General features: G+C 40.7%; 1 protein-coding gene across 2 annotated transcripts in view; it reads right to left on the reverse strand.

Annotated features, from left to right (window-relative positions):
* Positions 1-2158: 2158 nt before the first annotated feature.
* The window catches only part of LAMA3 (laminin subunit alpha 3), a 286414-nt gene continuing 272011 nt past the window's right edge, over positions 2159-16561 (reverse strand). The window contains exons 68-77 of one of the 2 annotated variants that reach the window (XM_088469607.1): positions 16130-16264; positions 14176-14329; positions 13750-13919; positions 11334-11523; positions 9718-9858; positions 8617-8776; positions 8400-8530; positions 7690-7783; positions 5705-5821; positions 2159-4786 (exon numbers count right to left, since the gene is read on the reverse strand). In XM_088469607.1, the coding sequence (XP_088325733.1) occupies positions 4641-4786; positions 5705-5821; positions 7690-7783; positions 8400-8530; positions 8617-8776; positions 9718-9858; positions 11334-11523; positions 13750-13919; positions 14176-14329; positions 16130-16264 (1438 nt within the window). In that variant the 3' untranslated portion in view covers positions 2159-4640. Of the gene's footprint in view, positions 4787-5704; positions 5822-7689; positions 7784-8399; positions 8531-8616; positions 8777-9717; positions 9859-11333; positions 11524-13749; positions 13930-14175; positions 14330-16129; positions 16265-16561 lie in introns of both variants that reach the window. The other variant, XM_088469608.1, reaches the window with a different exon arrangement.

A 16561-nucleotide genomic window follows, 5' to 3' on the forward strand; every position in this document is an offset into this window, starting at 1 on the left:
AGCTAACGTATGGAGATATCCATGCGGGTCACCTGCGTTCCATGGTGGTGGAGTGTAACCATGGAAACATCGGGGTGTGACGCACTTCCGGTGAAGCTGTGCGGGTCACCTGCGGTCCAACACCATGGAGTGTGATCGCAGAAATCCTGACACAAAGGCGCTCACCACTCTTCTCAGGGTTGGTGCAATAAGCCCACAGTAAGGAGCTTTATTTTAAGTCATTGTTTTTATTAAGTAAGAGGACTGATGTCACATCCGGTCGCATCAAGTGACCGCATCATGCGACTGGAAGAAGGATAATTGATTCCTGTATAAATAGACAGGTAGGATGCACCTCTCATTTACACCTTGAAAAAGATCAATAGATCGAAACGCATTGGTTATGAGAGGACTTTGTGCATCACCAATAAGGATATTTTGGGGGTGGTAAGGAATCGCACTTTCAGTAAGGTACTCAAGTACATCTTGTTGTTATTTTTTTGGAGACTGTTCCGGACGGCTCTATATACAATGTACTATAGTGATTAACAACTGTGCCTGGATATTGTGGAAATTCTGCTTCTCCTGAACCTTTTGGATTGTGTGCTTACATTTACGTTTTTATATCTTTTGTGGACTTGAATAAATACTGAAAATTGCCTGCTGGTTTATTTTGGAGACATAATAAGGAATATAAAGAAACCTTGATGTGCTTCATGCTGTGTTTGTCCAAGTGAGTTGGGTGCATGTCCCAGTAAAGATACCTTTATGTATTTTTCCCTACCATTGTTAATGTGAGTAGGGTACGTTTAAATCCCATCATTTGGTCGCATGTTGAGCCAGTATATTTTGCCCTAAATATAAAGATACCTTTTGGAGCTTAGATATATCCATTTCCATGTGAGTGTGGTACGTCACCTCTCCATATAGAAAGAAATCACTTCCCATGAGCACTTTGTTTATATGAAAACATCAAGGAACTTTTCGAACTATTCTACACAGATGTCCTTTTTTGTCTCTTTTGTTTTGTATATTGCCTGAGGAGGAATCCTTTCAAGAGAACGACAAGCCTAAAAGGACTTTTATGAGTATAATTTATTATTTTTATCTTATGAGCGCTTTTAAGAACACTACCTACTTTGTGTATTGAATGCTTTAATCCTTCTTGTATTTGGGCAAGATCTGGTAGAGATTTTTTAAGCTGCTCTTTCTTGCGCCCCATTTGTTCCAATATCTTTATTTTTATAACATATATGGGATCTATTACCCAGAATGCCACTGGCTATGACATGACAAGAGACATATCAATGAGGTCTGTCAGTCAACTCACTCCCCACCCATTTACTCAGGATATGCAGTGCGCTCCAGTTGTATGAGTGTAAGGCTACCTCTTTGCAGGGCATACTCCCTTTCTGTCCCAGCAGCAGGAGAGAGCAGTGCATATACATAAATATCATACGTACAAAGACCAGGACAGTTGGGAGGTATGATATTTATATGTATCTTTTTATGTATGTACAGTATGGTGTTTTAATTTTCCACCGCACTCCTCAGTAAATTATTATTGCAAGCTTTCCTTCAATTACCATGTGCAACACAGCCATTTCTCTGACATTTGTTTCTCCCCAAGGGGTCTATTCATCGTCATCACTTAATTTATACAAAAGCAGGTGAAAATTAACAATTTCACCTACTTTAGTATAAATGAAGTGTCAGGGCCATTCATCATTCCTGTAACGCAGGCGATATCACAGATATCTTCTGGTTACAATTCTCCCCCGATAATTTCCACACTCCCAATACCTTAGTATGGGGATGTAGAAATTATGTAATTCATCAAGTTCCGAAAATGTTTTTATTTTGGAACTTGATAGTGAAACTGTAGGCCACCCTGAGATGGTGTACAGCCCCCAAATGTCTTCACAAACTACCGTTTAGATGGCAGCTTGTATAGCAGAGGGTTCAATTTAGATCCCTTCCTGCGCGGCTTGCGCTCCTACTTCTTCGGTTCTCCCCTCTCCACTCACCGCTGCTGCCGCTTACTGCATGCGTGATGCTGTCTCATGCCCTCCTCGTCCCCGTATTTTACCGTTGGCACCTGTAAGTGCTTGTGCCCCTCACTGTTGTACTGTATGCTTATTTAAATAAATACACATTTGTTTCATAAATATCAGTTTATTTTGCCCAATGCTTGTACCACTTAATTGGAGCTCAAGACAGTGGAGCATGCGAACACTGCAGATAGGACCCAGCAGCAAGGAGGGGGGTGGACGGGACCCAAAGCAGAGAGGTCCTGGCAGTCTTCCTCGCTCCCCCCTAATTCACTTTCCCCACACTCAACCACCCCAGCAATTTATTCCACACTCCACTGCCTCTTCCTACTTCATTAACCCCAAATGATTCATTTACTCTGTAAGTCATTATCCCCTCCTCCTATAGAGGAGATGGGCAGAGGGGGAGGATGTGGTGATCTTATGGTGATGTCACAGCCCTTGCTCTGAGCCTATCACAGACACCGAACTGCATGATGTGTACAATCGCATCACCACAGAATGACATCCTTCACCTCTGTTCATCTGCTCTACATGATAAGAAATTGCAGGAAGGGGAGACCTGACAGAAAGCATTTGCTTAATCCCCAGGCCCCCTCTTCCCCATAAGCCAATGAGTAAGAATGTGTTGTCGCACAGTATGCGGGTACTATAGGGAAAAAATAATCAACACCATTATGTCACTACCACAGTGGTTTTACTGTACAGTAGGTACCATCTGAAGCTTTGGCGCACTAGGCAACCACCTAGATCGCCCAGTAGTACAGTAGCACTGGCCTCAGTGACTGTGGCACTTGGTGGTAATGTCTGTCTGTATGACACCATCAGCACAAACGTAGCATTTAATTTTACTTTTTTCCTTTCCTTTGTTTGTAAATAACTGGATAATGTGTCCCTGGATGACAGATCCCATACCTGTATATAAAGAGTTAGTAATATTTAGATATAAACTTCAGTTTCATACATTTTTTTTTAACATGACTGAACTAGTGACAACTGTTTGTATTTTCACACCCGGTCCCTAATTTGTCTGACTAATGGTGCATACACACGGTCAGATTTTGTTTCAGATATGAACGATAACGATTGTAAAAATCTTTCAATCATTCATATCTTGACATGTAGGGCATGCATCGATGAACGATGCGCGTTCCTGCTTGTCAGATATCGATCTCTGACATCGACTGTGTTTGCAGTCAGATTTTGACGATTTTATTAATTTTAATACTGTCAGAAATCGTTCAATCATTCATCGTTGATGAAATTGTTCAAATCGTTGTAAATATCGTTCAATCGTTCATCAAATCTGACCGTGTGTATGCACCATAACTGACTTCATGACCTAAGTAACAGAATATTCACTTCAATATATTATCTGAAGTGAATACGGTACCTGCTGTCATCTTCTTTACACTATAAATATGTTTATCTGTAAGAGCTGTTGTGAGAGTTGTATTAAAGCACTGCTATCTGTTATCTGCCTGCTATCAGGTACACCTCAGCCATAATGCTCTTATTGTATTAGGAGGTAATAATATCACTGTGAGGCTGTTCTCTGTATTCACAACACTCTCTATAGGTATTTATAAAAAAATGTTCACTTTAATAATAATAATAATAATTATAATAATAATAATGTACTTAATATAATAAGAGTTTATTCCCCAAAAATACTCACCACCTACATTATGTACTATTTACTGTTTATCTAAATATTTTCACGCATTTTTCCAAAATTGCCTCTTTCTCTCCCTCTATTTATATACTGTCATATATTTACATTTTATTAGATCAAGTTTTTGTTCATAGTCATATATATATATATCATTGTTGCAGCATTGCAGTACTTTCAGTCATGGAATGGTTAGCATTTACTTATCACTTTAAGTTGTTTATTCAGTGAAAAAATGTCATCCTGCCAAATCTATGTGTTTGCACTGTTGTGCGATTACATGTTAGCAACATGGCCCCAAAGTGGCAAAGTGGTGTGTAGGGGCCGTGCTGGAGCCCTGGCCAGCCTCTGTGGCAAACAGGTCACTATTGGTGTGTAGGGGCCGTGCTGGAGCCCTGGCCAGCCTCTGTGGCAAACAGGTCACTATTGGTGTGTAGGGGCCGTGCTGGAGCCCTGGCCAGCCTCTGTGGCAAACAGGTCACAATTGGTGTGTAGGGGCCGTGCTGGAGCCCTGGCCAGCCTCATTTCCCCAAAGTCCAATATCTCACGTTGCTGAATCCCACATTGGCACCTTGGTGATACAATACATAATAAGAAAGTACGAATCCTGTTTGCTACAAAACACGCTTCCCATTTGTCATATGTCCTGTTCCCAGCACCATATAATCTATAACATATTATACAGGATATTCTACCACATGCCATCATTACAATGACAGATAACATCTCTTCTAATTGAGGTAGTTGCATTTAAGATTGACTTTACTTATGAGCAAACCACAAATGAGTAGATTAGAAGTGTTTAGAGTTTAGTGCGTCCATTTTGTTTTAATTTGCAGCAAGGTGTTTAAAGCAGGAGCAAGTCTGAGCAGCATTTCTCAACAGATCCATAAGGATTCATATTCCCCGGTGAGCTATACGTGACTTATACATGAATGTTACGCCGTAGGACAGCTGCTAAGACTGATCGCACCATGGATGTCTGAGATTTTACTGAGGTTGATAACTTTCTTATTGACTTTCAAGTTCTTCATACAGCCGACAAACGATTTCTTCATGGGGAGCCACGGTGTTTCCAAGGCAGCTGTAACAGACAAAACAACTCCTGAGCACTCTGACACTGAATGAGGTACAAGGAGCTGGACCACTAAATCAAATACAGAGACAGAAAACTTTCCAATATTAAGTGGTTAAACTAAATTAAAAGGAAAGTTTTAACTGAACTTCCGTTGTTAGAGGGCCTGATTCAATACCGATCGCAACTGCGTTTACACACCCAATCGGTATAGTGTTTGCATATGCATAGCAGTGCGTGAACCGCCTACTGCGATTGGTACTGCGATCGCAGTGACTATGCAGACCCATCGCAGAGTGATTGACAGGAAGTACCATTTGTGGGTGGTGACGGGTGGGTGGTTGGCGAAACACAGGTGTGCCAGTGCGTTTCAATGCTGATGCATGGGCGTGCACCAATTAATGCCTTTCGCAGCCTGAGTAATCATAGCGTGGGATGCAGTTAGTAATTCCTGAGTAAGGTCAGGACTTGTGCAAGTGTGCATGAGGCTGCGATGGTACTCGATAGTACCGATGGTTTTGCAGTCTTGCTAAAGTTTACAGATGTGTGTAAGGTAAAGTGGGAGTCTTTATGTTATGCTGCGACGGCATAGCGAGAACGCAATTGATTAGCATACTATCGCAGTGAGACTACGTGAGGAATCGCTATTGCAATCACAGTTGCGATCGGTAGTGAAACAGGCCCTTAGTCTGAAAAATCACTGTTACTTTTGTCATAAATTAATTTTAGACTGAAAGCAGCTAAAATGTAATAGAGATATAGCTAATGTTTTATAAGAAGGTACTTCTATAGCCTAGTGATTTGTTGATATGTATTTATATTCAGATTATGATATGTTCATATAAATTAAGTTGGGGCAGAGACATGTCACGCACAGCTGCTTATCCGTATTATGATGCACTGCTGAATGATGTGTGTCCTAATTACCTGGGAGTCCACCAATGTACAGTGGAGCTGCAGTACTGATTTGCAGTGCAGAGTTGGGGCCGGCTGTCTTGGATTGGTTGTCTATATATAGCTGCACAGCATTTTGCTTTTGACTCACTGCAAAAAAAGAACAAATGAATGGTCAGTAATGCTTATGTAATTCATTTCATAACACACAGATAATGTCATTTAAAAAAATAAATAGCACAGCAATAATTCAGCACCACGTAAACATGTTCATATACATGACAGCAGCTATAAGTCTGTTACCTGATCTGTTGTTTAATCCTGCGTGAGGCTAATTCTGCAGAACTAATTAGATAAATCCTGCTGAGTGATAATTGTTAGTGAATGACTGTCTACAGAGCGCTGGGATGCTGCACTAAACGTCTCAATATAATGGTGGAAATATAAGAATACAGAGCAAAGCGCAATTTCAGTGGAACTAAAAGTCACAAATAGTCTTATTAACATTAAAGGCAATTAAATAAAAACACAAAAACTAGTAAATATACAAAGTGAACTCCTTAATGACAGGAGGTAAAGTACACATCTGTAACTATGTCCATTTTCATGGTATTGCTGTACGCTGCTTTTGCCAGGAATTAATTTGTAATTTCTCATTCTACTTCTAAAATGTTATAGCGCTTCTTTTGGTAACACATTTTTACATGAACTGTCTAAGAAAAAAAATCTAAAAATTTGCTTTCCCTTCGTTAATTTACCTATTTAGAGCAAGCAGAAAAAAGTATAGTGAAATGTGGGCCTGATTTACAGATGTACGTTCATCTGATGATGAACGTACATCTCCGATGTTTTTGGGTCTGCGTCTGCGCAGTACCTGTTCTACACATGTACAGGCTGGGTCCTGTGATTACTGTCGCAGACCCCACCTCCCAAGTCGCAGCCTGACTGACATGGAGCAGGGGTGTGGCTGGTCACCGTTCTTGGAAATAGGGTCAAGCTGCCCCCGTTTTCCATGAGGGCCGAGGCCAGGGTCTGCGTCAGTGGACACAGAATTCTGGCCTTGTACGTGACCAGCACTTGGTTAGGCTGTGGGAAGCTTCAGCTCCCGCAGCCTGACTGAAGGAGCGACCATCGAGCAGATTGGTTGCGATGGAGATACTAGCCTGGGAGGTCAGTCACAGTGCTGAGATGACAAATGCAGCAAGGAGGTGTCTGACAATTTATCCGCTTGTGTGCGGCTCTGCAAATCCGTCCAGCTCTGAATCAGGCCCTGTGTCTGTCTAGCTGTCCCTTTTGTATAGAGGGATCAAAATATGATGTACTTTTACTGCAGAGCTCAGGGGCTTGTGGGGACAAACAGGGATGATCTTGTTTGCTGACATTTTTTTATTTTAACCAGGAAAAGACTTTTAGGAGCCAGCAGTGACTCCAATAGGCCTTCGCTGTTTGTATTACCAATAGATCCAGTGTATATCAGTGTTTATCTATTAGTACTGCATACCCCCCAACATTAAGCACACTGGGGGCCAGGACAGACTCTGGGATAGAGCATGGCCACGCCATGATGGTGGCATAGTCTGTGACATGATGTGGGTGTGGCCGAGTGTGCAAGTGGTTTTGAAGCACTAACCCACCAATAACCCTGTTCCCTTTTACTAAAAACAGGCAGTGCAAGATGGCGGTGTGCAGGACATGCTCCTCAGCGGGATTCTGGATACATTGGGAGGTATGGTAATGCTTTGCATGGGACAGCATATTCAGCTTTTATGATCTGGAGGAAATCCCTAATGTGTCCTATGTGGTTGGGAGATGGATGAAGTCAGGGTGATGAAGTTTGCTTTGCAGCTTTAATTTCTCATGTGCTACCGGGATCTGAGGATATAAAAATCTATGCTGTGCCTAAACCTGCTGCTAGTTACTAAGAGCAAAGATTAATATGTTGTATTTCTCTATATTACCTAATTAGATACAGTAAGTCTCAGCACAAGCATACCAGTAATTTATGCTGTAGGTGTTACCTGTTATAGTGTGCCATTTCCCATCACAAAGCAATTCTGCAGGGGTAACTGAGGCCAGGAATTCACCAGCACCGTTCTTTACAGACAAAATCACCTGAGCAAAAAGAATATAAAGGAAATATATATAAGCTTCAAGTATGAAAATAGTTTTTATGACAATTTTTATAGTGTGAATATTGTAAAACAGAGTTTTGGTCTAGTACCATTAGCGTTCTAATGCAACAATCGGCTACAGGATGTTTCTTGCTCTACCCCACTGCAAAGATGATTAGCACATTACTGCACATCTGTGTATTTTATTATTGTCTGGGTTTTTTTTAGATTTTTTTTGGTGTAATCAGTTGTGTACTATTCCCAGTTCAGATTTAGCTTTGGCTAAACTTTAAAAAAAACAAACTACTAACCGGCGCATAATATAAGCTGCTCAAATCAAAAGATTGATCTGACGGACATGATCTAACACACCTTCATGATATTAAAAATATATATTTGGCTAAAATTTGTAAAACATACAAAAATTGGATATTGCAAATAATAATTCCTGTTATACATAGTTAGTATAGAGCAAGATCAGCCATTTTTCCCTAATCATGTCCCACAGCCCTGGGCATGGCTAAGCAGCATTAGTAAAGGGTAAATTACAGTAACTGTTGTCATGTGGATGGAAAAAATTCCATTATAAACAATGTTACAATAATCTCTCTTCTTACCTTCTCATTATCACTGTATAGGCTTAGTCTGTTTTCTGCTTTATCTCCTATATGTAGTAAAACATATTCTTGGCTTTGTGGTCGGATATCAATAACTAATTCAAATTCGTGTCCCAAGTTAGCTGCGGTATCTTAAAGAAAAAAGCAATGGTAAGGACATAATATGGGAATATACAGACGGATGTGACTAACAAAGCTTATCCGGAATACAACATACCTACAGTCATGTGTCCTGCCTCCTCAGCGAAGTACACTCCGACCTCAGAGGAGCCATCGTAACATGGAGTGACACCAATAATTCTAGCTGGTCTATCCAGCGCCACCTCATTCATTCTCACATTTCTCAGGCAGCCAGCAAAGCTCTTTTTGGGCATTCCCTAAAACATATAGATTTAATTTATTATTTAAAAAAACCCCAAACATTCTTTTGTTTAACTAATGGTGCGTACACACGGTACAATCAGTCAGCGATAACGATATCACTGACTGATCGTCCTGCACCTTCCCGGTGTGCTGGTTGATCGTTCTCATTCATCCAGCACACCACCAAACCACCAACAACGGGCCAGCGACCTGGTCGATGTCGACCAGGTTGTCCTGCATGCATGGTCGATGGACAATATCGTTATCGTCCATACGTGCCAGCGCAATGCTGGTAGTTTCAGGGTTGGTAGGCACCTAAAAATTAACGATTTCAACGATATGATTGATATAATTATCGCTTATATCGTGCATTTTTATTGTACTGTGTGTACGTACATTAAGGTTATGAACGAACATTTGTTAGTATACATTGATCTAAAAAGCTTACTGTAAAAATAAAATGTGCAATATCTATCACTTTTTATAGACACAAAAGTTGATGTGTATTTTGTATAAGACTTTGGCAGTTACGATACACAATTGTGTAGTCCCACACGTTCCACACAACATACATATGCCAAATTGAGACTGTCCCAGAAAGTCTCACATGGGTATATGGTTTATTCCACTGGGAAATGTCTGTGGTGAATTGGATGAATTATCAGTCGTGGAGGCAATCTTGGCCCAAGTTTTCATTAGTGAATATTGGGATGTATGAAATTATTCACATTGCGTTCTATATCAGGCTTTATGATGCAATATCTGTTCTTATAAAATGCTGTCTGAGGCATTGTGCATATAATAGGAGAGACGGCCTTACATTCACAATAGCATTCTCAGTAACGTAGCAACAGCAGATAAAGCTCACTTCTGCTCATACGGTTATAGTGACCCTGTTACCATGAATTGCCATTCTCTGATTTAATAATTCAGACAAAATAAAATAAGCCATTACCTGTACTTGAAGAGATGGGACACCACCAAGATACAGCAGTGACATGTTTCCCAAAGCAAAGTGTTTTGACAAGCTTCCTTTGCGGGCTTTCAGGCCATCAATGACAAGACGACCGTTGGTCCCATCCCAGCTAAACACAACCTTAAAAATAAAGAAAAGTCAAGATCATTGAAGCAGAAAAAACATTCTTCATGTTCTATAATGACTTTAGTCATTGGGAATATCTATGCTTCAGAAGGTCCAACAAAAACATTACATTGATCTACAAAGTGCAACAATAGTTTCTGCTGTTTTTTTCTTAAATGATTACAGTAAAATCTGCTGCCCTTGTCCTGTTTGGCTTTATGTGGGATTGGCTGAGTGATGAGTTCTTTATCAGGATCCGCAATGTAAATTAAGCATTTGCATGAAATAGATCTATCGCTCATCATTAATGTTCATCTATCTGTATGGTATGATTTCCTTTACTATCATATATAGCCAGTACTGATAATACTGTTGGGAATTATGCTTCAGTATTTTGCATGTATATGAATAGAAGATTGGGGATTTGTTTCCGGTTGGACTGCCGTTGAATATAATGAGCAACGCTGTGTAGCCGGGGTACCATTCATCACAAGGGAATCCAGCAGAGCAAAGCTTCTGAGAGACAGAGAGAATCTGAAAATCCTGCATTATGCATTGAAATGCAATTAGTAGAGCAACACAGAAATAATAAACACTCTCAGATAGGCATAGAGGTAGATGACAATCATGTTATGAATAAGTCACGCTTTAACATATTGATCAGTAATTACCATGGTGCATAATATTTCTGCTCTATCTGCGCTCTGTATGACATAGGCCTCAATGGAGGGTGAAAAAGTAATTGTGAGTTTATTTTTAACAAAACATTAAGTAACAGAATGCTGCAGAAAGAGAGAGAGGGGTTCAAGTTAGTCGTAGTAGAGACTTTTCTTACCTCCCCCCATGGAGATACCTCCAGCTGCGGCTCCTATCTGTAACTCCCGGGGATGTCTGCTGCACTGCTCTCTCTGCCGGTCTGAAATATGCAGCCGGTTTATACACATGCGCAGGATCGTGATCCAACACATGTGCACACATTGACAAGCAGCCCAGGCATCAGCTACAAACCCCAGAAGCCAGATAGGACTGCCGGTATAACAGGGGAGTGGGACGCACTCTTTCTGCTATTTGCAGTATGGTCTGGCAGTCCTATTGGGAGAAAACACTTCCCCTGGGACTGCCTGTCTAGCTGTGATTAGCAGGGAACACTTCCAATGGCAAGCCACTGCTAGGTAGTCCCTGCGGGTGGTGGATTTTACTGGTGACCTCCCTTTTCTAGTGGAAATCAGCCCAGGATGTGTAATGCTGGGACTGGTTGAGGATTTCTAGTTGGAGGCGTGTACCTTGCTGTCCTTTTACGTTATTAGTATCAGCATGTGTGTTTCTGTTGGAAGCTAACTGTTAATCATTGGCAGTCCTCTGCTGATCAGCCATGAGTCTGGTTTTTAATCTGCAAATGACTAACACCTGCTTCTGCTTGGACCACAGATGATACTAATTCAATAAAATAGTATTGCATTTCCAAATACGCTTTCTTCAAAAACACTTACAGTGTGCCACTCCCCATCATTGTATTTCTCTTGGCTTCTTGTTTTCATCTTGCTGCCTTTGGTTCCCAAGGAAAACACAAAACGACCCTTGGAAATATGAAGAGACAAGTGACTGGACTCCTGTTTGTCCGTCATGAAGACAATCAGGCCAGCTGATTCCAACGTGCGCACCTCCAAGGAGAAGTGTGACCTGCCGGACAAGGGGCAAATATCCAGTGTCATTCATTTTTACTCAATACCATCCCCAAGGAAGCACTGATCCTACACATGGGATCCTAAGGTTAAGAGTAAACTTTTTTATGCAAAAGAAAATGTTTAACAATTGGTTTGAGTCCTATTGGATAAAAGATCTATATAAATAAACAATATTATTATACAGTAATTGTTGAACTTTATATATCTATGTAGATAGGCCTAAAAAAGTATAGCGTGTTTCTGAAAAAGCAAAAAGATATTTTTACATAGCATGTTTGTAGCTATTAGATCCAGAAGTAATCACCAGAAATTATAATTAATGAACCTTGTATGTATAAAGCAACTGTTTTCTATTGACTTATGTGTGTTCAGTATGTAAAAGGGTCCTGTGACATGTATCAAAATGGATGCCAGGTACTATGCCCTATAAATGACCTGGGTCTGTACTGCAGAGGGTCTGGTGGGTAGAAGGAGGTTTACAACCACTTAGTCCTTTGAAGCCAGCCTATACCAGGAAGGGGGCAGATAACCATCTATCTACAGATTCACAAAGATTTTTGGTATGTTGATAACACTGCATCCTATTTCTTGTGCAACAGCTATAGGACACTTCAAGTAGCTCTGTAACTATTTGAAAAACTGTCTTGTGCCATTCTAACCGAAAAGGGCTGTGAGCCAGAGAATTCATTAACATTTGGCGCTCAGATAGTTAACCCCCCCATAGTATAAAGAGGGATCTCACTGCCAGCAATGGTTCAATCTTTTCGAGAAGTCTATGCAGACTAGATTGGTCTATTCCTTCCAAAGTGGTCTTCTTAGGCAGTCCTTTTATATTTCTTATAAGTGAGGTGTTCTGTTTTTATTCCTTTTCATTTCTTGAAGTTATTTTGCATAACAATCTGTGTGTCCTTTATGTAATATTTTATTTATCATTGATGCATTGGAGTAATTTTGTACTCAGATTAAAACCCTTAATCTTAGTGTGCTTTCCTACATTCTAAGGTCTATGCTACATACACATGTGTGAAATTATTGTTTGAAAATGAATTATTCTGTGAAAGTAGAATCTGAGGTCTTCTTCCAATTTACCCTTGATGGTGGCAGCTGAATAGTGTTATTCACCGCAAGTAACCATTAATCACGGACAGCGGTTTCAGATTGAGTTATCTGGGGACAATATGATCGTAACAATGTTTTTAAAAATATGCTCGATATAGTAGGAGCACTTTACTATAAGGCTTTGTTTAATCTGCTTGGCATCATCCAACCACATTGACTTGTGGACACTTTTCAATTAACTGATGAATTACTGATCATAATTGTAGTCACTTTTCAGCATTAGGATCCATTTTTGTGTTGTATTTGGCATTATAATGAAAATTCCAGTTGTGGGAATCTCTTTTCTAAGATATATTTCTGAACACATCCAATGTTACTCCCTCATTGGTAGCTGTACTGTATGTCTGCTCCTACAGTCTGGTGGAGGATGATTTAGTAAGGGTGCGATATATACAGTAACTATTGGGCCAATTTGTTGAAGGGCGTAAAGTCCAGCAGCTGGAAAAAACAATGGAGACTGGCCCAATGAAGTGGTAAGTCTTAGTGCTCCGGGATAGGTGATCAATGCTCACCTGCCCTGGAAATGTAATTTGTAAAATGTAGTGGAAAGGAATTGTTGTTGCTGCAATAGAAAAGCCAGTGTTCCCCAATAGATGCAACAGAAATTGGCTTTTTTGCATTGGTAAGGCAGTAAGTAAGAATAGTAAGTAACTGAGCACCTTGGCGAAACCATGCTGCACTGCAGGTGGGACAGATTTACAATGTGCAGAGAGAGTTAGATTTGGGAGGGATGTGTGCAAACTGGAATCTAAATTGCAGTGTAAAATAAAGCTGTCCAGCATTTGTGAGCTACATGTAAAAGCAGCCAGTATTTACCCCACATGCAAAACAAAATGTATGTATTTGCATCCATTACATTGCAACATAGTTTGTCCAGTTACACAACTTGCTCTATCTTACTCTATTCCCAAATCTGAATCAGGTTCTAAGTTCTGTTTAGCAGAGTAGAGAGAGAGAGAGAGAGTGTATTGGTGGTAATGTAATTTCAGCACCAGGGCTAGGAGAAAGCTTCCCACTTCTAACAGACAAGTGCGGCTAATAATTACAAACAGAAAAACATCTGCAGTGAATATGATGTCAGCCCAAAGCTTCGTCTCTTTACCTCTCCTTGAAAACCTGCTTATTCAGATCATAGACCAAGTGACTTGCTGTGGAGTCACCAAATCTATAGGACCTGTGATGGGATGTCACATTTAAGTGATGAGCGCAGCCTTGTACGTCCTTCTGTCCAGCTTCTGTATTCAGGTTATTGCTCATGATATCCAGGCCATACTGTTTCAAGAGACACACAAGACCAATTACTGACACATTCTACTTAAGGAGATGATATGCACAGCATGTGTCTATGGGGAATTCCATATTGTGAACAGATTTGACAAACAACAGCGATAAATAATGAAACCTGTACAAGATGCAGCATGCTATATAACACATTGCATGAGAAAGTCCTTCAAAACAAACAGATTTCACATCCCATAAACACAATAAATACACACAATTAAAAATAAACACAAAACCCATGAATTACCATGTCGAAGTCGTTAAGTCGTAGGCTGAAAGGCAGTTTGTGCTCCTTCAGTATGAGAGGCACAGGAGCCTCCTCTGGGTTGCACGTTCCCAGGGAAACTTTATTCTTCTCAGTGTTAATAACAAGATTTTGCACAGCAGGCAATTGTGATGCTCTGAAAATATAGAAAGGAAAAAGCAGCCATGATTCAGTGCTTGTCGTTGGTACAGTAGTTGTAAGGGCTGCTTGTTGGAATAAACATTGAAATGTGTATTATTCTGCATGGGACCACAGCAGCTCCACATAACCTACTGCTAAGGATCAGAGGGGGTGATCTGCTCTGTATGAAGCAGATGTGGTGATATGTGGTGATCTGCTCTGTATGATCTGCCAGATCTCTTAAAATTGAAACAGAAAAGAATAATTGTTCCCAGAGCTTAATTTGTTTCAATCATTTGCTTTGCCACCACATATGGTGATATAAGACCTGGGGACTCACATGTGCGCCATGCCAAAGCATATCAAATGACGTCCCCACCCTCACAATATTATTACCAGTTATTTGTACAGCAGACATTATCCGCAGCGCTTCCAGAGAATATTTGACCATTCACATCTGTCCCTGCCCCAGTGGAGCTTACAATCTATGGGCCTGATTCAGACCCGGACGCAATTTGCGGACGCTCGTTCTTAAAAAGGGGCCGGATATTTAAGTTGAGCGCTCGCACTTTGCGGTGTGTTGACGCCTCTATGTCTGAGCGAACGTCCGAAAAATACGCTCGCTATTTTGTAAAGACGCCCCTTTGCCGTTCGCATCACACGTCATCATATTTGTTTATTAGTTTAATCGGGAACATCGAAAGGCATCTGAACTGCTCGCAGTGCTTGTGGTAGGATTTACTTCCCGCTATCACTGCGAGCAGTTCAGGCTAAAAGACAACCAAGTGACGTGGCCGATGACGCTGCTTTGTTAATTATGCACTCCCATTAAACACCCTTTTGACCGTTAGGCACGCCTGCGTTCGGATCTCCACTCCCCCGTTTTCAAGCACCTTCCCGTTACCACCCACAAACGGTACATTCTGTCAATCAAATTAGCAGCCCCTCGTTGTTTTACGAGCGCAAGATTTCCGAAGGCAATGACATGTTTGCGCATGCGCATTGCGAACCATACGCATGCGCAGTTGTGCGAACATCGCTCAGAGCGAACGAGCGGCCGCTTACGAGCGGCTCTGAATCAGACCCTATATTCCTTACCATGTGCTCACACACATACTTATACACCAGGGTTAATTTTTTTTGTTGGGAACTAATTATACTATTTTTGGAGAATGGGAGGAAACCGGAGCACCCGGAGGAAACCCACACAAGGGGAGAATGTACAAACTCCAACCCGTTAAAGCCATGGACATTTGAAATATGTACAGTAGTGTACAATAGGTGCATTCAATGCACTAGCTGTGAGCCAAACTTCAGATGTGTTTAAGCAGCAGAAAATGATAATATGCTGCACAAACTTAGTCATAATGTGCACTTATTAGTGACTCGGGAGCCGCCATAGCCAAATGTTTATTATGCATATGCTTAAATGGTCAAGTTATGTAATTATTACCAGTTATTCATATAGCGCACATATATTCCGCAGCACATTACAGAGAATATTTAGCCATTCACATCAGTCCCTGCCCCAGTGGAGTTTACAATCTATATTCCCTATGACATGTACACTTACACAATAGGGTTATTATTTTTTGTTGGAAGCCAATTAACCTACCAGTATATTTTTGGAGTGTGGAAGGAAACCAGAGCACCCGTGGGAAACTCACGCAAGCACGCTGCATGCTTTCTGTTACATTGGGTGATAAGATGCATAGACTCCTGAGGCAGGGTACCCATACTGTAGACGTCAAGCCCCTGCTTTGTGGTATGTGCCAGGTGTAATCCTTGTGGAGCAAATGTAAGAAAATTCAATTACCTCTTAATAAAAACATTAGTGACACAGCCCTTAAAGCCGCTTCCTCCGAGGTATATGTCAGTGGGTGAAGAACTGGACGCTCTGGAGGTGCCAATGTTTTCTGTCACTTCATTGTCATCAACCAAAAGTTTTAGCCTGAAAAAAAAAGTTTTCATTTTATTCCCGTTATACTGTAGATCATTTACATATTATTTCATTTTATTTATTACTTGTACTACTATAAGCTAGAACAATACATATTACATAGTATGTACGCAAGATAATATTTATATTTTTAGATGTACCTGCAATCTAACGTCGTGTTCCCAATAAAAGGAATACACCAGTCATGTATAGGCCCTGTCACTATCTCACCACTACAGCAGTGACTGACATTGTGTACAACTGCAGGAGAAGGATCTCTTATAATTAACTGATTAACAGGAACATTTT

Source organism: Taudactylus pleione, unplaced genomic scaffold (genome assembly GCF_031769625.1).
Source record: "Taudactylus pleione unplaced genomic scaffold, aTauple2 ptg000093l, whole genome shotgun sequence".
Lineage (NCBI taxonomy): Eukaryota > Metazoa > Chordata > Amphibia > Anura > Myobatrachidae > Taudactylus > Taudactylus pleione.